The 19,348-nt window shown below is 36.1% G+C and overlaps 1 protein-coding gene across 1 annotated transcript in view; it reads right to left on the bottom strand.

Annotated features, from left to right (window-relative positions):
* LOC149770911 (E3 ubiquitin-protein ligase rnf213-alpha-like) overlaps positions 1-19,348 on the bottom strand; it is a 512,819-nt gene that overhangs the window by 414,636 nt on the left and 78,835 nt on the right. Inside the window, exons 12-13 of the mRNA XM_089948996.1 lie at positions 7,051-7,197; positions 5,419-5,527 (exon numbers count right to left, since the gene is read on the bottom strand). Of these exons, the coding sequence (XP_089805122.1) occupies positions 5,419-5,527; positions 7,051-7,197 (256 nt within the window). The remainder of the gene's footprint in view (positions 1-5,418; positions 5,528-7,050; positions 7,198-19,348) is intronic.

The raw sequence follows: 19,348 nt of genomic DNA, 5'->3' as shown, positions 1-19,348 counted from the left end.
GGAAAGTAAAAATTCTCAGATTAAAAGTGAAAGTGAAAGTAATTCAACTGACCGAGAGGTGGGGGGAGTCAAGGATTCTTGCAGAAAACTAATGTCGGAAAGACTCAGATAAACAATATCATGAAAGATAAGGAAACAATTCTGCTGAAGTGGGAAGGTGAAATGGACAGAGAAAGGAAGATTGTTTGAGCCAGGAGATGTTTGTATCCTGATCTGAATGACAAGAAAAAGCAACAATTTTGTCAGTTGAATTAGGATATGATGACTATATAGCAAGTAATGGATGGATGCACAGATTTCAAGTGCAACACAATATTAAGTGTTCTGTCCTTAGTGGAGAATCAGCTGATGTTAATAATCAAGTTGTCGAAGATTGCAACAAAAGACTAAACGATATATGCAGAGGATATGACAGCAAGGATATTTTTAATTGTGATGAGACTGGTTTGTTTTTAGACTGTTACCAACAAAGTGACAGATGATGTGATCTGTAACATTCTTTTGAAAATGATGAAACAGTTTGTTTTACATTTATTTCACAACATGCATGTGATTTTTTAATGAAAATATTAAATGTTTTAGAATTAAATGTACTTGTGACTTTCTTCATATGTATTTACTATTCGCATTTGTCATCCCCCTCTAGAAAGGCAGCCCTCATTATAATGCCACTTCCCTGCTGCAATAGGGGTGGCCTTATAAGAGGGGGACTACTGTACATCTTTTGTATCAAATATAAAGTGTGGACAAACTGAAAAGTTAAAAGGCATGCAAATCTAACTTGTATAATACAGTGTGACAAAGCAAATAGCGCGCTCCATTTTAATGCGAATTCAGACAAAATGCGGTCGTGGCGTGGCTCCCAAAATTTCATATACATGTATTTTTCTTGTGCACAAGAAAAAATAATCTTAAAAAGTACAAAAAAACATAAAAAGTTGCTTTTCATTTTGGGGAAGAGATCGCGTATGAATAATACAAGACGATAGTGGCTTGGCTCCTGAAATTTTATATGTATTTTTCTCGTACACGAAAAAGTATTTTTTTTGTACATGAAAAAGGATTTTTTCCTTCTTAAAAGTAAGAAGAAGAAAAAACGCATAAAAAAATTATTCTGGGATCGTGTAGGTCTTTGCCAATGTTGCAAACTTGTACTGTTTTTCCTTATTGGCTGCAAAACATACCATGTGGCTTTTTTTATTTGTTGGCGACATTGTTGGCTGTTTAAACTTTTATATACAACCATTGGTTTGGAGTTCAGAAATTCAGAGGCCACATGAAAGGAAGCCGCAAACTGGATATAAAATACACTGAAATTTATCTATTGTTACATAAACAAATTCCTTGTCCATACTGACAAACCATCTAAACAGTGCATTGTTATGTTGTGAAATATCCGCTTTTTTGCTGTTGACATTTCTGGTAACGGAGATCAACCGGGTGAGGCATTGTCTCGTAATCTATCTTTCATCGGATTTTCAGCCACTCATAAGTAATTAATATATTTACAAAGACTGACATTTGTATGTGGATGGTAAGTAAAATTCCTCTTTGTTTCACTCAGAATTAATCCTTCAGAAAGGGGCCCCGAGTGGCCTAGTGGTCTAAAGCGCTCTCCATTACGGATCACTGCCATCTCACCTCTGTCTGCGTGGGTTCGAGTCTTGGATTCAGCCAATGTGGGTATGTGAGAAAGCTTGCCAGTAGTTTCTCGTGGGTCAGTGGTTCTTTCTGGGGTTTTCCCCGGGTTCTTCCCCCACCAATAATACTGGCCACCATGTATAGCCTATCGTGTGCTGAAAAATGGCGTTAAACCCTACAACAACAACAACAACAACAAATCCTTCAGAACGCTCACGCTTTCTGTAATAATCCCTGTCATCAGAACACCTGCATCTCTATCGTCCGTTGACCCTTTGTTAATTTTCAGACGCATGCATGAAAGGCAGCATCACACTGCTACCACAAATGTTAAAAAAAAAAATACATCTTACTTATTGGTTCATTCAGCATGCATGGAGGGACAGCAACTAGAATAATCTAAACGACGGCCAGTTCCTTTTTAAAAATGTGCCCAGATATAATAGTTTGCTGAAATTTCAAAGGAAACAGATAACCTTTGAAGCACCGACTGTTATGAAAATGTACTCAGCAAATGGAAAAAATACCAGTCTCAATCATGCAATACAATTATTTGATGTTGCCGCCACAATAAGAAATGGGCATTCGTTTGGTTCTCCAAAGCTGACCTTTAGTGGTGACTTCAATAGCGCATGCACCCTTCATCAAAGAAAGCCAACTACAATCTTTCAATAACAGTAAAGAACCTTTCTTCAAAGGAAGTCAGTACCAAACTAAAATAAAAGTGATGGAATCTGATGGATTTTTGCATTTTCCGACGTGACTGGAACACGTTAACTGTGATGTTTAAGTTTCCTTTTTGTAGGGAAAAAGTTTATAACTGTGGCTTAAAACGCAAACTAACTTTTGCTGACTTGGAATGTACTTTAAAGTAAATGTGCTTCGTCATTCATTACGTGATTGTGCTATGTTTTTCCACTGAATTCAGACCAATATGACCTGTTACAAAATTAACGAATATTTCAAAGCTGTGTGTGCATATTTTCGATGGAATCACTTGTATTGTGGATTCAATGTATATGATGAGGTTCGCAGGTGAGTACACGGTGTTGATACTCTATTCATGCTATACATTAGACAGTTATATATAAACAGGATTCACGTATATGTACCAATTCATGGTTCTCTAAATAAAGTGAACTATTATATTATGTCTTCTCTGTGTTCACTACAGGTGTATTTCTCATTTAATATGCATCATTTCAAAATGGTAACTGTGCCAACAAAGCACGTATTTTACTGCCCGCATTTATTACCCACCCATCCACCCCCAATTTTTTTGAGGGGGGTACATTTTCTTCAGCTAACCGACTTGGTTGCATATAACACGGTTCGGTATATAATACGGTCGGGTTTTATGGCTCCCAACTACCGTGTTATAGCGGGGTCACACTGTAGTAACTCATTTCAAGCAATCAATCAAACACTGCTTCAATATTTTTGGTGAACATAATATACTTGAACTACCTGAAATCAGCATAGTTACTCATTCACAAATGTGATCATCAATAGCAATACAACCAAGTGAAATGAATAATTGATGACATAAAATTCTGTTTACACAGATGTGTTTTAGAAATGAAAAGCTAGTTTCTGAGTTTGTATTTAATTCATAATTCCTGAATTTGCATTTGGAGATTTCCTCATGGATGAGAAGAAGTTTTACTATTACTTGCAATGAAATCATGGCATCAATATTTTATTATCGAACCAAAAAATTTGACTTTTGATGATAATGTCTTTTTCACGAACTAAATGTTCCTTTTTAAAATAAAAGGAATCTTGTTTGATTGTGAATTTGAATCTATAACTAGTCTGGTTCCCTGCTTGCTATGCTCTTTGCATTACATTCCACATGAGAAGAAAGCAAAGTAGGGAGCAGACAGATCAGGGAACCTGACTACTTACCAACATAATAAAGCAGTGATGTAATACACAATGTTTTCACGCACATGTGAAGGCTGTTGAAACCAGTTCGAATAATGTTAACGGTCTCTCAGTGGCTGCACATCGTGAAAATAAAGGTAATTTGTTCATAAAATAAATTAACTTCGTTAGAAAAAAATTATTCTGAATGTGATTTTAAAACAAATATTTAGCCATTAAACAGACCAGTTCATTCCCCCCATGCAGTTTTCTCAATGTCCAGCAAGGATATAATTTCATATTCAGGCCCTTCGATAACTTGCGCCTGCATTTATAGTTCAGTCTATGTTATTGGAGGCCATTCTGCATGAGTTATTGAGGGAGAGGTGTGTGTGTACAGATATATATATATATATATATATATATATATATATATATATATATATATATATTCTAGAACTGGCAATACTTTAATTTTGACAACACAAAACAGCCATGTGTTCACTGTTCTTTACTCAAATACATAATTCATATCTCTCAATAGATTGCTATCTACTGGATTCAGTAGTTTACAGCTCTATGTCAGTGTCTTCAAATTCTCAACAGGAAATTTACAAAATTAATTTCAACAAGTTTACAACAAAAAATATTTTTATATCAATTTGAAGAAGAAAAAAAATAGCTTGTAAAGGGTATTTACATGTGAACTTCACATCTTTGTACGGGATGACAGACGTCAAGGATATTATGACAACAGGAGTAGAAGACAAAGCTTGTCTAATTGATTTCTACAGTGGCAATATCTGCATTTCCAGTAGGTAACAGCAAATACTTAAGACAGAATTTTTTAAAATTACTTATGCATTTAACAGAATTTATCCTTTCACATAAACAAAATAACATCACTCTCCAAAGTTTTATTTAAACTTTTGTAAATTTCTGCTGACACAGCATATGACTGAAAATAGCATAAAACATGCAATTTACTAATATTTCTGAACTTAATTATGATTAAGAAAGACATCTTTTTCAATATTGTATTAGAAATCTAAAATTTTTTTATTTTTGTGATTGTATGATAATCTCTTGAAAAGCAATAAAGAATAATTATCATTTTTAATATCAAGAGCCCATTTACAGCCCAACTTAGCTACTTCATATTAAGATTATGCTGTAATATCACTTCACAAAATATCTTGGTGGTGATGTATGCATTATATGTTAAATATTACCCAAAAGGGCAAATTTGTGGCTAAAGGTGTTTTTCAGTGTTTCATTACCATTTTGTCACATGATGTCCTGATGTCAGCATGCGTCAATAATTACCAGTTGGGTTACCAGTGAGAACTTTTTTGGAGGATATTACAACACTGTATTGCAGAGATAATTATACCCATGGAAATGTATATTTTCAACCAGATTTTAGGGTCATTTAGAGGATCAAGTGACCCTAGTACTTTGATCTAATCACAATTCATAACAAACTGTTATTTTTTTCTAGAGTTATCAAATGGAATATCTGACATACACATCTATTCTACAATGCCTGGTAATGATTAGCTACAATATCAAGATCAGAATTTTTAAATAATTAGATCAATATAAAACTCCTATTCAAAATTGTATCCATCAAATTCTGATTTTCCAAAATGTCATCAATGTAATCTGAATATATAATTTTGGTTACAAGCTCAAAATAATTTTACAAAATCCAGAATGGATGCTTTTCTGGGATCAGTAATTATTTGCTGAATAGCATTTTCAGTAACATTACTGGTTAATAATAAAGAAATGTGCAAAATATTTAAGTCAGTCTCCCAATCAAACTTTAACGGTATAAAGTTCTTCATTTATTTTCAAGACTGGACAAAATTTGGGAGACTTTAAGAGGGTGATATACAACGTTCTCACCTTTTGGCTTTGGTCTCTTGGTGAGTATATCCAAATTTTCTTGCGGGGATCGGCAGGTCAGGAATGGCAGGAAGTCAAATACATGGTGGGCATAACTTGCATTATCTCCCTGTTAATGTAAGCAGAATAAAAAAAAATTTTTATACAATGATGGTCTAACATATAATTTACTGTTGGTAGAGATGATATTAATCAATGAATAAATCTGCAGGCTACATGTTATATTTTGTTGACTGTTACAACAAAATCTTAAATGTTGCTGATGATAATCCCACCACAGCCAAAAACAGCCTCATCAGGTGGATTAACTGAAGGCATTGTCAACAGGCAGCAGTAGAAACAGCCATCATGCTCCACAACTTGTGATCAAGCAAATCTCTATACAAAGCTAGTTATGAGCTTGTAAATGGTAATGATAACGAAAAAGTAACTTTTCACCTTGAAGACTGTTGGCATAATTAATTAATGAATCACTTGGATAACTGTAAAATTAATGTCATCAACATTACATCACGCAGACATACAACTCCAGACTACTGCTTAAGAGTGTACAAAGGGAGACAAAACAGTCCTGCACATCAATTCTTATTCTAAGGTGTACTGGCTTTTAAAGTATTTACATATGTATGCAATTTATTATCTTTGTTTTCCTTTTTCCAGTAAATCAAACTCAGTTTACATTTATTTCTGATAAAGTGATCTACATCACTGAAATGTATGTTTCACAAGTTCTCGTAGTCTCAGTTTTATTCAATGGCATAATTCATTCTGGTAACCTAATTTTTGATGCAATCAGGGTCAGTCTTTATACCAATAATCAGAGTTCAAATAATGGTGTTTCACAGTTAAATGGATTTGGTTCCATTACATATTCAGAGCAGTGAATGAGTTTTAGTTTCGAATCTTTTTTAATAAAAATATGAAAGATATCAAATATGAAAGATAATATGAACAGATGTACATTATTTTTGTGATACATTCTGCTATCAAAGACAATGTTTATGTTATAAAAGAATATTGAAGTTAGAATTGGGTCAAGTTCACAGTCAAAGTTTCCACCTACACTTGTCAAAGCAGTAAACATACATGATCAACAAAGAGACTGTCACAGTTTTGCAAACAAAACAGAAATCCAACCACAGCAATACAACTAGAATTCTTCATTTGTAAAAAAAAAAAAAATGCAAAAGTCATGCAAGTGTTCTTTATTGGCAAGTAAAATATAGGGCAAAGTGGTACACCTTTCTGGACAACACACTTGCCAGGATACCTTGATACTGGTCAGGCTCATCAATATACAGCTGTGACAATAGAGACAATAATCTTCCAGACAATATTTGGGAAAAATGACAATATTCATTAGAACATGAATTACCCTGAGAGAAAGAAAAGTGTTTTAGTATTCAGATATTGGAGTTAATGACTGTGTAAACCATTTCTGGTGCTTGTAGTAGTAGTAGTAGTAACTGTAGTGGCTTACCTATACAAGTAAACAAGACAGTGAGACACACATCACAATGCTAGTATGAGTGATTTTTATTGCTCTTTCACAGTTCAGGGCCTTTTGCATAGAAGGCAATATGCTTTAAAAAATAATTGTTATAATGATTATAATTTGATGAAAATTTTTACCTTCCTTGCCTGAATTATTTCAACAATTGGCATTGTCTCTACTAGGTATAGATCTCTGGATGAGCGTCTCCAAACATATCCAAACTTGTCTGTCAAGCATCCCAGGATCAGAAGATTGAACAGCAAAAAGTCAACTCCTTCCTGAACCTGAAATATAATATAGAAAGACTTCACATTAAACTCATAGAGTGGAAACACAAGAAGGCTGGGGGCCCATTCTCAAACTACTGAAAACCTTGTGACCTTGACCAACAATTTAAGGAATGAACAAGAATGTTGAACAAGGAAATGCATTTCCTTCATGATGGGACATCCTAAGTATTAACAGAATCTACCAAGGGGTTCACGAAATAGAACCAACTGAAAAACTTATCCAAATGCAGATCTCCTATATCTGTGACCCTAACCTCAAGGTCAATGGAAAGGGTGTGGAAAAGAATGAATTTTAGTTTTTGCTGGGCCATAAAATACAGAATTGTTTGAGAGAAATAATCTTGATATTTCACTGGAGTGAAGAAATATCAATAGACACAGATAACATTATAAGCATGACACTCAAAAGTTATTCTTAGATGCTTATGTAGTTGAGCGGTAAATATGTCCACCTCCAGTTAAAAACAACTCCAGTTCAACTCCATCAAGGCATGAATTTTTCTTTTTAATGTGCTATTGTACTTTGAACTGGGAAGGATTATTATGTTACTGTTTATATTTTCTTTATAAATAATCACAATACACAGCAGATCATAAACAATAAAGAACTGGCAACATGCAGGATCAAGTAAGAAATCTGCTACTTATATCTGTTTTACAGTAGATCTTTCTACCATTAGTTTGAGCATAAAATAAAAAGAAAATATGCCTGCTGCAAATTAAAAATGGATATATTTCATCTTGTGTGTGAAAGTTTCACTTGTGGCTTTTTCACCCACTCAATGAAATATATCCACTATTCACTCATTTCAAGCAAATATCCTGTATATTTTTGCTTCATGATTAGACCCCAAGTATGAATAGAATTCATTAAAAGTTTATGAAACTTAATCAAATAAAATACTTTAACCAAACCTTAGCACAGATTTTCATTGTATGATATCTTGACCATGCTCTCAAACAGGTGAGTGTGTTATGTCACTGAATTATTTGTCTTTGCTCAAGATAAGACATCCCTTGTATGAGGAGAATCTTTCTGGGGATTATGGAGATAAATGCAAATGAAAACTTGAACCAAAATCCTAATGCAAATTTGTAATGTCTGTGACCTTGACCATAAGGTCAATGGGGACAGGATGTGTTGCACAATCAGCTTCAATACATCTGAAATATGAACATAATTGAACAAGGCTAAATAAAATAGTCCCCAATGAAAATCTGAAGCCTATAACCTTATCAAAAAAGGATCATGCATGCATGTTAATCTATTTTGTACTACAGAACAAAAATATGAGCACAAAAATGGCCATATGGTGCTAACTCAAGATATGGTTCTAACAGTATAAATATAAAGAAATGCACAAAAGAATTTAGGAACATAAACACATCTAATTAAACATAAACATGAAGTACAATAAAATAAATATAAAATTAAAGCTCCTAAAGCTATGTAATATGTATATAAAATTAAAAACAAAAGTAAAAATGCAGAATCCTTAAAAAATTTGGTTGCAATTTGTAATATAAACTGCATTCCCTAAAAAAGTCTAAGACTGTCTCTGATTGTACATCACCACAGAGTTCCTTAATTGCAAGTTGACATAAAAAAAATTCTATCACGGAGAGTGGATTTTGATATCCTGGACAAATAAAACAATGTGCTTCAGTCAGTGGACATTGCAAAATATACAGTCTGGTTAATCATCACCCTTCAAGAGGTATGCATATCCTATATGCAATCTGTGCAGTGATTTCTCTTTCCTTTATGAGGGATGCCACACTCTATGATGGTTTTGAAAGTTCCAAAGCTTGTTTCTTGAGTTCCCGTTCAACATATTTTGCCAAGAATATGTCTATTAAGATATTAAGTTAGCATACATATTCTGAAATGGGTGACCGCAGAGCAGCTTTAGCTGCATTATTTGCACTTTCATTGATCTTAATAACAATTTAACCAGACACCCAATTCCACACTGTATGAGCAAATCATGCCTGCATGCCAAGCCAATATTCAAAAAGCATTGCTGTAAACCTTGTGACTTATATCCCCATGTCAAAAGGTTAAGTGAGCATGTCATAGAATTGTCTTTGTTTCATAATAACCCATATCAAGTACTGACATGAATAAATAAAATATAAACAGGCTAGTAATATTAATAATGGGCGCATCACTTGCTACAATTTGTTCAGCAGGGCCTTAAATAGTGGAACTCTGAAGAAACAAATGTGATGTGTATCTAACAATAGTGAGTTATAGCTCTAGAAAATGATGTAAAGTGCTGGCAATAAAACTTGTGTAAGAGTTCAACAAGTTTAAGCTGCACAAAAAATTCAGTTGAAATCCAAGATGACCCAGTGCATAAAGTAAAGTTAGAAATAACGGGCAATCACTCCACTTATTAATGACCTTGTAACAAGGGATCCCGATCTCAATTTTAAAATAAAACATATCTTCAATCTTGTCACTATAAAGCTGCACAATTAATTTTGTTGAAATCCGGCAATCCTAGGTAAAGGTATGGTCTGGAAGTCAAAGTTAAGGAGGACAGAAAATCAGGGCCCATAACTCCTGTAAATGATACCATGGAATGCGTCTCATCAATATAATAAAGAATGCTTCACATCAATGTCAATCTGCATGCCCAATTTAGTGATAATTGAGCAATTCTTAGCAATGGTATACTGGGAAACTAAAGAATGAAAAATATGCACTCAGTGGGTGCTGACAAGGTAGATAGTCTGGTCAAAGTTTTCGCTTGAACAATCCTCAAAGTCTAATTGTGCTCCTCTTTAAATCTATTGTTTATTCTAAAAATGTACATCAAACCAGTAATTTTGCCAACACACTTTAAGTATTAACTCCTGCCCATTACCTCCCTTTAGCACCACCAGGTGTCACTAGTTTTTAGTTGAGCAAGATACTAATGAGGATGATCGTATTGCGGGGTGGTTGGGAGGGTTTTTAAGTAATGTGATTGGGTAAGTATTCTCTGAGAAACATAATTTACTTAAAAATTTGCTTCTTCTTTGAACATGTTCGCAGTCATATTACATTAGGAGAATAAGTAATAGCAGGATGGGATGCTGAGAATCTGATCTCTACCTCAGGTATCCTTCTAAGGAAAATAGCTGGATTCTCCATGTGAACGATAAGCCATTCTCCTAATTACATCAGCAACAAAGCCTAGGGTCAATTTACCTGTGACCCTTATCTATGGTTATGAAAATGAAGACTGAAAGCTTCTTAACTACAAAATTTCACTAGCCAATCCTGCAAAGCTGATAGGCTGTGTTGATTGCTTTAGATGGGTCTGGTGGCCATCTGTGCTGCTGCCATTGGACCTACCAGATTCAAGGTTTGCTTCTGGGATGCTAAATCCCTGAGATGAAGGCTCAAGGAGGCTGAATCTGCATGACAGGCCAAGCAGCTTCTATTATATCTCAGAATGAAACACTGCATTTGAATGCAAGGCTTCTGAGCAGTGTCCTTCATGAGGCAACTTTGATCTGGTGATGTCAAAGTATGCCAAGCATACAACCCACTTCAACCATGAAGCAAGGACATGAGAGGTGATATCCTAAGTCCTGGCTAACACTGGAAGAAAGAGGCATCTGTGCATGCCATAATTTGTCTCTATGAGTTTCAAGTAGTGCTTGTGAGCACGAATAGGATCTGCTTGGCAGCTGTTCTCGACCTGTCTATGGAAGAAAGAGAGCAAGTGATAACACTTTGATTACCAACAGATGGTAACCTATTTGGGATAGAAAGCCTGGATGTGTCAACAGAACCACCAAACCCGCTAATTTGATCTGAAGAGAGCTTGGGCCGATATAAAGGCATGCACCTTGCTTACCCTGCATGATAAAGCTAAAACTATCAGGAAACATGACTTGTATATAGTGACTTTTGCAAACTGTGGACTAGAGGATCACATGATTCGAACTGAGCCATGTTAAAACCCAGGATTGGTTCCATTTAGAAACTTAGTGAGGGCTAAAAAGGGCTAAATATCCGATAGGTCTATATCATGTCCAAAATCATGGCTGCCATGATGCCAGAATGTGTCTAATGTCATGGGGCGGTAGCCTTTAACAGAGATTGGGGACAACTGTTTCTCCTCAAAGAACCCAAGAAAATGTCAGCCATTTGAGGGATTTAGGCATGCAGAGGGAAGATGTTGTTGGTATGGCACCAGTCCCTGAAAACATCCCATTTTCCCTCATAAGCCTTCAGAGAGGAAGGCCTTCTTGCTCTCAGGATTCTCTCCACAATTGAATTGTTTGTCTCACAAGGCTGTCCTGATATGAGCCAATCATGTAAGAGAAAGGTCTGGGCAGGGAATGACCACATGTAACCATGGTTGCTAGGGAAGATTCTAGAAGGAAATATGGGATTGCCATCATACTCTATTTCTTCCTGGATCCCCCAAATATTTAAGTGGGAATAGAAAGGTCTGGGCAGGGAACAACCACATGTAACTCTGGTTTCTGGGAAGATTCGGGTTGGCCAGAATATCCAGGTCAAATCTATCACCAGAATGAGTAGATCGGTGATCCAGGACTTGTCCATTTGAGAGGGGCTATCCGAATTCATTTTGCCATTCTGATCCCATAACTTCCTGATGTTATTTCTAGGATGGTAATGTGTAGAGGCTGTTTGCCTGGTTTCCATGTGCTGCTGACAGTAGTGAAGGCCAGCAACAGGTGTGCACAGGTGTTGGTACATACCATTATTTCCACTATTATATCTCAGATTGAAAGCGGGATTCCCATGGTCTCCCAACCTAGGTTGTACCACTGACACAGGAATGATCAAATATCAGGTGTGATATGACAGTTTGATCAGGGGGACTTGAAAAGGGATGCCACTGTGCTCGCAATGTCCACATCAAAAAGACAGCCAAGTGGATCAAGTCCGCTTCCACAGTGAATAGACCGATGAGTTGCAAAGACTCTTTTGCTGAAATCCAAGTCTTATTGGAAATGGACTCAACAAGTTTGATGATTCTGATTACAAGAACACGAGGAAGTCATATCAGATTCTGGTTGGTTTAAAATTCCATATCCAGAAGGACAAAATTCTGGGATGGATGATTTCTGACTTTCCCAGTTCTCTAGAAAGCCTGGATGATCTAAAAGAGAGAGAAGATTGTTCCTGCCTTGGGGCAGGATAGAACTTACCATATGTTTCTGGAGGATGTCACCAAGGTATGCTGTAGATGATGCTGATGAGAACACTGTGATTACATAATCCATAATCTAGGCAAAAAGCCCAAGAGATGATGTTGAGTACTTTGAACTGATCAACTGCATTGCAGTAATCAAAACAGAGAAAATGTTTGTGACCCAGGGTGGATAGGTTTGTGAAAATATGTGTTGGTCAGATCAAGATTGATGGCATACTCATCCCATCAAACGGAGAGGGGGATTGAACTTGCCATCTCCATCTTGAATTTTGATGGCGCAATGAATTGGTTGAGGCAACTCAAGTCAATGATGGGTCTCAACTTATTGTTTGCTGTTTGAAAAAAGAAACAGCCTTGAACGAAACCCCAAGGATTGTGGTCGTTGCACAACCTGTTTCTTTTTTTATTTCTTTTTTTCAATGAGCAACTGTATCTCCTATTGTTGAAAGGCATCCTTTTCCCAATCTGATTGTGCATCTATGAAGAAGGGAGAGGAGGAGAAGGGAAGTGGTTGTTGATGAACAAAACCTGAAGCCCTTCCAAATGACCTGGATCACCCTCACCCCCAACCCTCATTCTGAGAGAAGAGGAGATCCAAGGAGCTCAAAATTTGGTTTCTTACTGCCTCTGTATGTTTGCTTCCTAGGGATCAATATTGGTGCACATGTGAATGGGAAGATCCTCTGCCCTGAGGCTGCTTAACATCCCTTCACACTGGCAGTGGCTGAGTGGTTCCAAACAACCATGTGGGTTGTGCAGAAAGGTGGAGAGGCAGTTCCTGTGCTGCTTTCCTCTGCACTTCCTCCAAAGCAATGGTTACCCAAACAGGGTCCTCTGGAAATGGAGTATAAGACAAGGCTTGAGCAATATGGATTGCAGACATTTGATATGTTGTATCAGGTTTAAGTTGGTCAAACACATCAAAGTATTGGCTATGGTATGGTGAGCAGCCCTGGTCAATAACCCTAGCAATCCTGGCCATCGCCTCCCAAGCATGGCTATTGCCAGGTGTATCCATAGATTCTTAAAGGTACCAATAAGGCAAAATCCAACAATGATGAAAGTGCAATGACATCCCAAACCAGCTCTGACGTGGCATGGAGCATATCTGTTCACCTTATAAAACAGACAAGCAGACATATAAAAAGCTGCTATATTCTTGTCAAGTGCCAGGAAATCAGAACTGAAGGCATCTTTTGCCTAAAGTCTATCCGATTGGGTGGCATCTCTTCCTCCTTGTCAAGATCTACCAATTCTTTAGAATAGCAGTAGGGGATGGAGGCCATTCTGAAGTAGCCAACATCCAAATGTCCTCAATAGCAGCTTGAAAGCTAAATTTCAGTCTGTTCCATGGATGGATATGAGTTCTGTTGTACTCACTGTACATTGAGGCCCAATCTGGGTCTATCTGCAGCTCTGGAGAAGACATACCAGGTGGCATGAAGACTCAATTCCATGCCTATGAAAACGCCAGTAGCTCTTCCTTGTGGACAAGCAGTGAACATACAAAAGGTCTGGCACTGCTGGCTGGTTTGCATGGCGATTGGTCGGCCTGAAAGCAGGCGGCATAAAAGGCAGTCCGGTTATCACCAGTACCGGCCGCTCCAAGGGACTGTCTGGACAGACAGATTTCTCACTGAAATCTCCATCATAGAAAGGGCCATGTCATGTATGGTATGGTTAGATGAATGGATCTGTCACTAAGGTCCTCATAAATCATAGCTGGGTGTACTGATTCTATGAAAAAGGTCCCCAACTTGAACATTTCTCCTGAAACAACACAAGAAGAGAAAACAAAGCATAAATTAAAAAATCAGTACGTGACTAAATAGTTAACAGCATAGATTAGAAAATCAGTATGTCACTAACTAGCTAACAGCATAGATTAGAAAATCAGTATGTGACTAACTAACTAACAGCATAGATTAGAAAATCAGTATGTGACTACTAGCTAATACAGTAGCCCAGATTTCCTCAGACCACATAATACAGATGCTGTATATCATAGATGGTGTTTACTTAGTATAAAGAAAATGAGAGTTATGGTAGACTTCCATGCTCTGAAGTTGCATATACAGTAGAACCTGTCATGAGCGACCTCTGCTATGAGCACCCACCTGTCATTTCCGACCACAATCGTAATGCACAGATCGATTTTACTATATAAACGTTCTGTTATGAACGACCACCTGCTGAACGCGATCAGCGACCGCGATTTCTTGGCAAAATATGCATTTTGACACTGCTATGAATGACCGCATCGCCAAAATATCAAAACAGATTGACACCACTGACCTTAACTTAATCCTTTGTAAACACTAGAGCTCGGGATAAATGTAGTATGCAAACAAAGTGCACATTAAATTATACTATATTTGAACAACCATATATCGGGATAAACACCTCTAACCATCATTTAATCCTTTGTAACAAAGACTGCATAAATAGCAAAGATTGCTCTAATAAAGTATTTAAAAATAATTTGTCTTGCTACAGTACCAGTTTTGTGTAATTTACAACTCCAGCATACGGTCATTTGTAAACTGCAGTAAACCAGACTAAAGTACATGTCACTAACCGCCATTGTAGTGCCGAAGTCATGTGAATAGCCAGTAAGAGTAACATCAAAGTGAGTAATGATGGATATACGCAGTCAATTTAGAGGTTTGTATTTTTTCGTTATCTTTATGAAAACTCACAAAACGCCGGTAGTCCTTATGTCCCAGTGAGAAATCATTTGAAAGGGCTTCATTGTAGGTTTGAGTACGTCGTTTGTCTTTCCAGTTAATCCATAATGCCTGGAGGGTGAATGAGCTCACTGTCTTTAATACTAGTAAGTGAGAATCATTTCCGGATTTTTTAAAATTATTTTTTATTTCTTTTGTTAGTGTTTCACCAAGCCACCATCTGTTTACCTAGGTGCAGATGGTCGGAACATTTGTTTATGGAGCTATAACGCTATTGATTTAAACTTCATCTCAGAATAAATGTATTGTTTCTTGATGAGTTAATTATGTCTTTTGGTTTCATTCATTGGTACATATTATATATTTATTCCACATTTCCCCAAAACCTGATCAAAACCGATAGTCTTTATAACGTCAACACTAATAACAAGGGCAGAATCTCCGCTGAAAAAAAGAAGAATTTTAACACTGGAAGAAAGGATTAATGTCATTGAAAGAAATGAAAAAGGCGAGACCACTCGCAAAATAGCAGTCAGCTTAAGAGTCGGTAAAACACAAGTTCAAAATGTAATCAAAGACAAGAAGTCCATTAGAAACAAATGGCAGAAAGGTGCACAAGCACAGAGGAAATATGCCACGGCACGACGGACAGTTTACAGAGATCTGAACGAGCGAGTATGGGAGTGGTTTTGTGTTGCAAGGAGTAAAAACATACCAGTAAGTGGAAAGTTGATTCAGGAAAAGGCAATAATTGAGATACATGTTCAGACCAAATAGCTGAGTAAAACATGTCAACAAAGAAGTATAATGGATTTCTTTAAAAAAAACAAGTGAATAAGTGTATAAAATAAGATATATACATCATATCTAACTGTTCATTTTTTGTACATTTTAATGTGATGTTGAAATATAAATTTTATTCTCGTTCTTTGATATATGTATATCTTTATTCAATAAAGATATTTTGAGAGGAGTACATGCAATATTTAACAAGATTTATGAATAAAGGATATGATACATGTACACAGACAGTATGGGCATTATTTATTTTTCAACAATGCTAACTATTGACCCTGAAAACCAGTCCATTTTCGCACACCTCTTATGAGAGACCACCTGTCTTGAGAGACCGCTTTTGGTTGGCAGAAGGGGCGGTCTCTCATAACAGGTTTTACTGTATAGCATTTAAATGATATTCTGCGGAAATGACACAAGAAGAGAAAGCAAAGCATAAATTAGTAATTCATCAGGTTACTAACTCGCTAATATAAATATATTTCCCGTTACTAAAAGAAGAAATTGAAAAAGTCTCTGTCACATTCGAAACTTATAACTTGAACTTAAACTTGTGCATTTCGATATTTAATTGACCATTCTAGAAACTACACAAGAAAGGGGATAAAAAGCATAGATTAGCAATGCTGCATGTTAATAACTTGCTAAAACCAACTCTGTTACAAACACAGCAAGCAACTAATAATGACCTTGCTGAGGTCAACGATAGTGTGGTGTGACATGGTTTGCAAAGGACAAAGTCCCTATAGGTGACAAAATCACTCAAATGTGGCAGAAACTGCAAAAAGAAAGTATCCACACAAAAGATCCAAAAGGATGGTTGACATATTCAGTAAGGGTCCGTCTTGTTACCAGCTTTTGGCTCAGATGAGGATATACTATCATATTCTAAAGGAACAATTAATGAGCAGAGGCATCAAATAAAAGGTAACAGTATTTAGTGATAGAATAGATGAGCCAAACAAATCAAGTGACTTACATGAAATCTCTGTGCAACGGCTGCATGACAAATGTTTAGATAGAAGCGCCTTTTGACGCCAGCTGTAAACATCAGCCATTTTGAGATAGTTTTCGTAGCGCCACCTTCGGGGAAAACCCCCCCATTACATACTACATTCATTTCTGCGAATGACAATTACGTCAGATCACGTGGTCGCTATTCATGCACTGGTCGATATCTGCTATTTAAAGCAACTGGGTTGTAATCTCCACTCTCCAAAATGGCAGCCGCGGATTTCGTTCAGTACATACGAAGTTTTCACGATTAGAATAACAACCACGAAAGATTCAATAAATTAGGTAAAGGCTCTGATATTAATGTAGGCAGCAATTAGTTTTTATAAATTATCAAATTCAGATGACTTAGTGATATAGACGCACACGAAAACCTTGTAAATTTCGAGTATCGGAAATGGCAGCTACGGTTGGTCACGCGGCCTCACTGACAGGATGGTGAACGAGTTCTCTCAAGATTTCGAAGCACATAAAAAAATTCTTCTGTGGAAAATAATTACACAGCTATAACAATCGGACATTACTCTTAAATTTTTCCACATATAATATATGTGTACCAAAAATGTAAAATGGTTAAAATTGTTGTTAAACGTAACATACACTAAATTGCTTAACAGTTCACAGGCAGGATTTCATTCAGTACTTACGAAGTTTTCATGAGTAGAATCTCAACCACGAAAGATTCAATAACTTTGGTAAAGGCTATGATATTTATGTAAGCAGCAATTAGTTTTTATTGATTATCAAATTCAGATGACTTAGTGATGTGGACGCAGACGAAAAACGTGTAAATTTAGAGTACGGGAAATGGCAGCTACGGTCGGTCACGCGGCCGTACTGACATGACGGTGAATGAGTTCTCTCTCAATTTTAAAGCACATTAAATATTCTTCTGTGAAAAATAATTACACAGCTATAACAATCGGATTTTACTCTTCAAGTTTTCCATATATAATAGATGTCTACCTTAAACGTAAAATGGTTAAGACTGCTGTTAAACGTAACACCACTACATTGCTTAACAATTCACAGGCATGCCTATGCGGATGCAGTCTGCTGGGTAACAGGTGTTCTATTTATAGCGTGCTGCACTTTGTCACTATGCTCTATGAGGTAAAGGGTTAACATACGTTATGACTAACAGCAAGCAGCAAGAAATTTCATATGCTTTGCTAACTGAAAGTACTTTTAAATACATATGTACAGAGCTGAAGCATGCAAGTGCATGAGGATGCAGTGTGTCAAGCAACTAACAAGCAATGAAGACTTGTTATGTATACTTGATTTAATTTATATTTGATTTAATTTAATTGTTTGTAAGTTTTTAAAAAAATTATTTTTTTAATTTCATTACATGTCAATGTAATGTAATTTTGTTTACTAGGAATTTGATATTTTCCAGAAAATTGAGTTTGGCCTGAATCTTTTCAGCAATACCTAATATTAGAAACACTGTTTCTATTTTTGACTTAGTTCTTGGCCTTGATTGGGGGTCAAGTAAACAACATTTTTTTATTATTTATTTTTAATGTGTGAATGATAATCATGGAATCGAGGCTGTACTGGTTTAAGTGCCATTTGACTTGCAGATTCCTTCCAAGGCTTTCTCGAATGTAATCACATGACCCTCATCAGGGCATCTGTTTTGTGCAGTATTCAAGTTTTATACCGATGTCTATAGAAAATTTAGTCAGTTTGGGCATAAAACACTTGATGTCAAGTTGTTTCCTTCTGTTGTAGCCAGTTTTCGAGTTATATGTTAATTTTTTTTTCAGATTATTTGGATTCTAAAAGACTAATTGGTTTCTCTGGAAATATTTGAGTGCTCATACAGAATTCTTGAACAAAGACATTTCTTACAAATTTTATTCTGATTTCCAACACCAGAGTATTGTTTCTTGTGTTTCTACAAGGAACTGTGGACAACATCACTGTACAGAATACAGCATATGTCATTGCCTTCCATTTTGGATTCTTCGTCGGGATTGGAACTTGAATTCATTAGAACATTTCATTATTAGGACTTCTAAAATTTGATTCATGGATTATTCTTGGATTATTTTTGGATTTGATTCTTAAAACCTAAGTTATTATTTTTTAATTTTTACAGAGTTTTTGCAGGGAAATAAACTATTTGTTAAATTTTTCAACACTTGTTGTTTATTCGAGCCTAAACAAGTAACAGACTAAAATAATCATGTGTATCTTGTTATTTCTTATATGCAGGGTTATTTAGTTTAGTTCCTCTAGGGTTTACCCATCTTGGTGCAATGGTTTGCTCACAAGCAGAATACAAAGTTCTATTATATAAATTTCACCCAAAAAGTGCAAATTCTATCAAAGGAATAAATTATCAATATAATTTTTTTGAATTTAGAATAACAAATTATGGGCACACTGAATATATATATAGTTGCTAGATGCATATGTACCATATATACTTGCGCATAAGCCTGTTCGCGT

This window comes from Sinohyriopsis cumingii, unplaced genomic scaffold, assembly GCF_028554795.1.
Source record: "Sinohyriopsis cumingii isolate HCF-2022 unplaced genomic scaffold, ASM2855479v2 utg002226l, whole genome shotgun sequence".
Lineage (NCBI taxonomy): Eukaryota > Metazoa > Mollusca > Bivalvia > Unionida > Unionidae > Sinohyriopsis > Sinohyriopsis cumingii.
The sequence above is the reverse complement of the archived record's forward strand: the minus strand, read 5'-3'. Positions and strand labels throughout refer to the sequence as shown.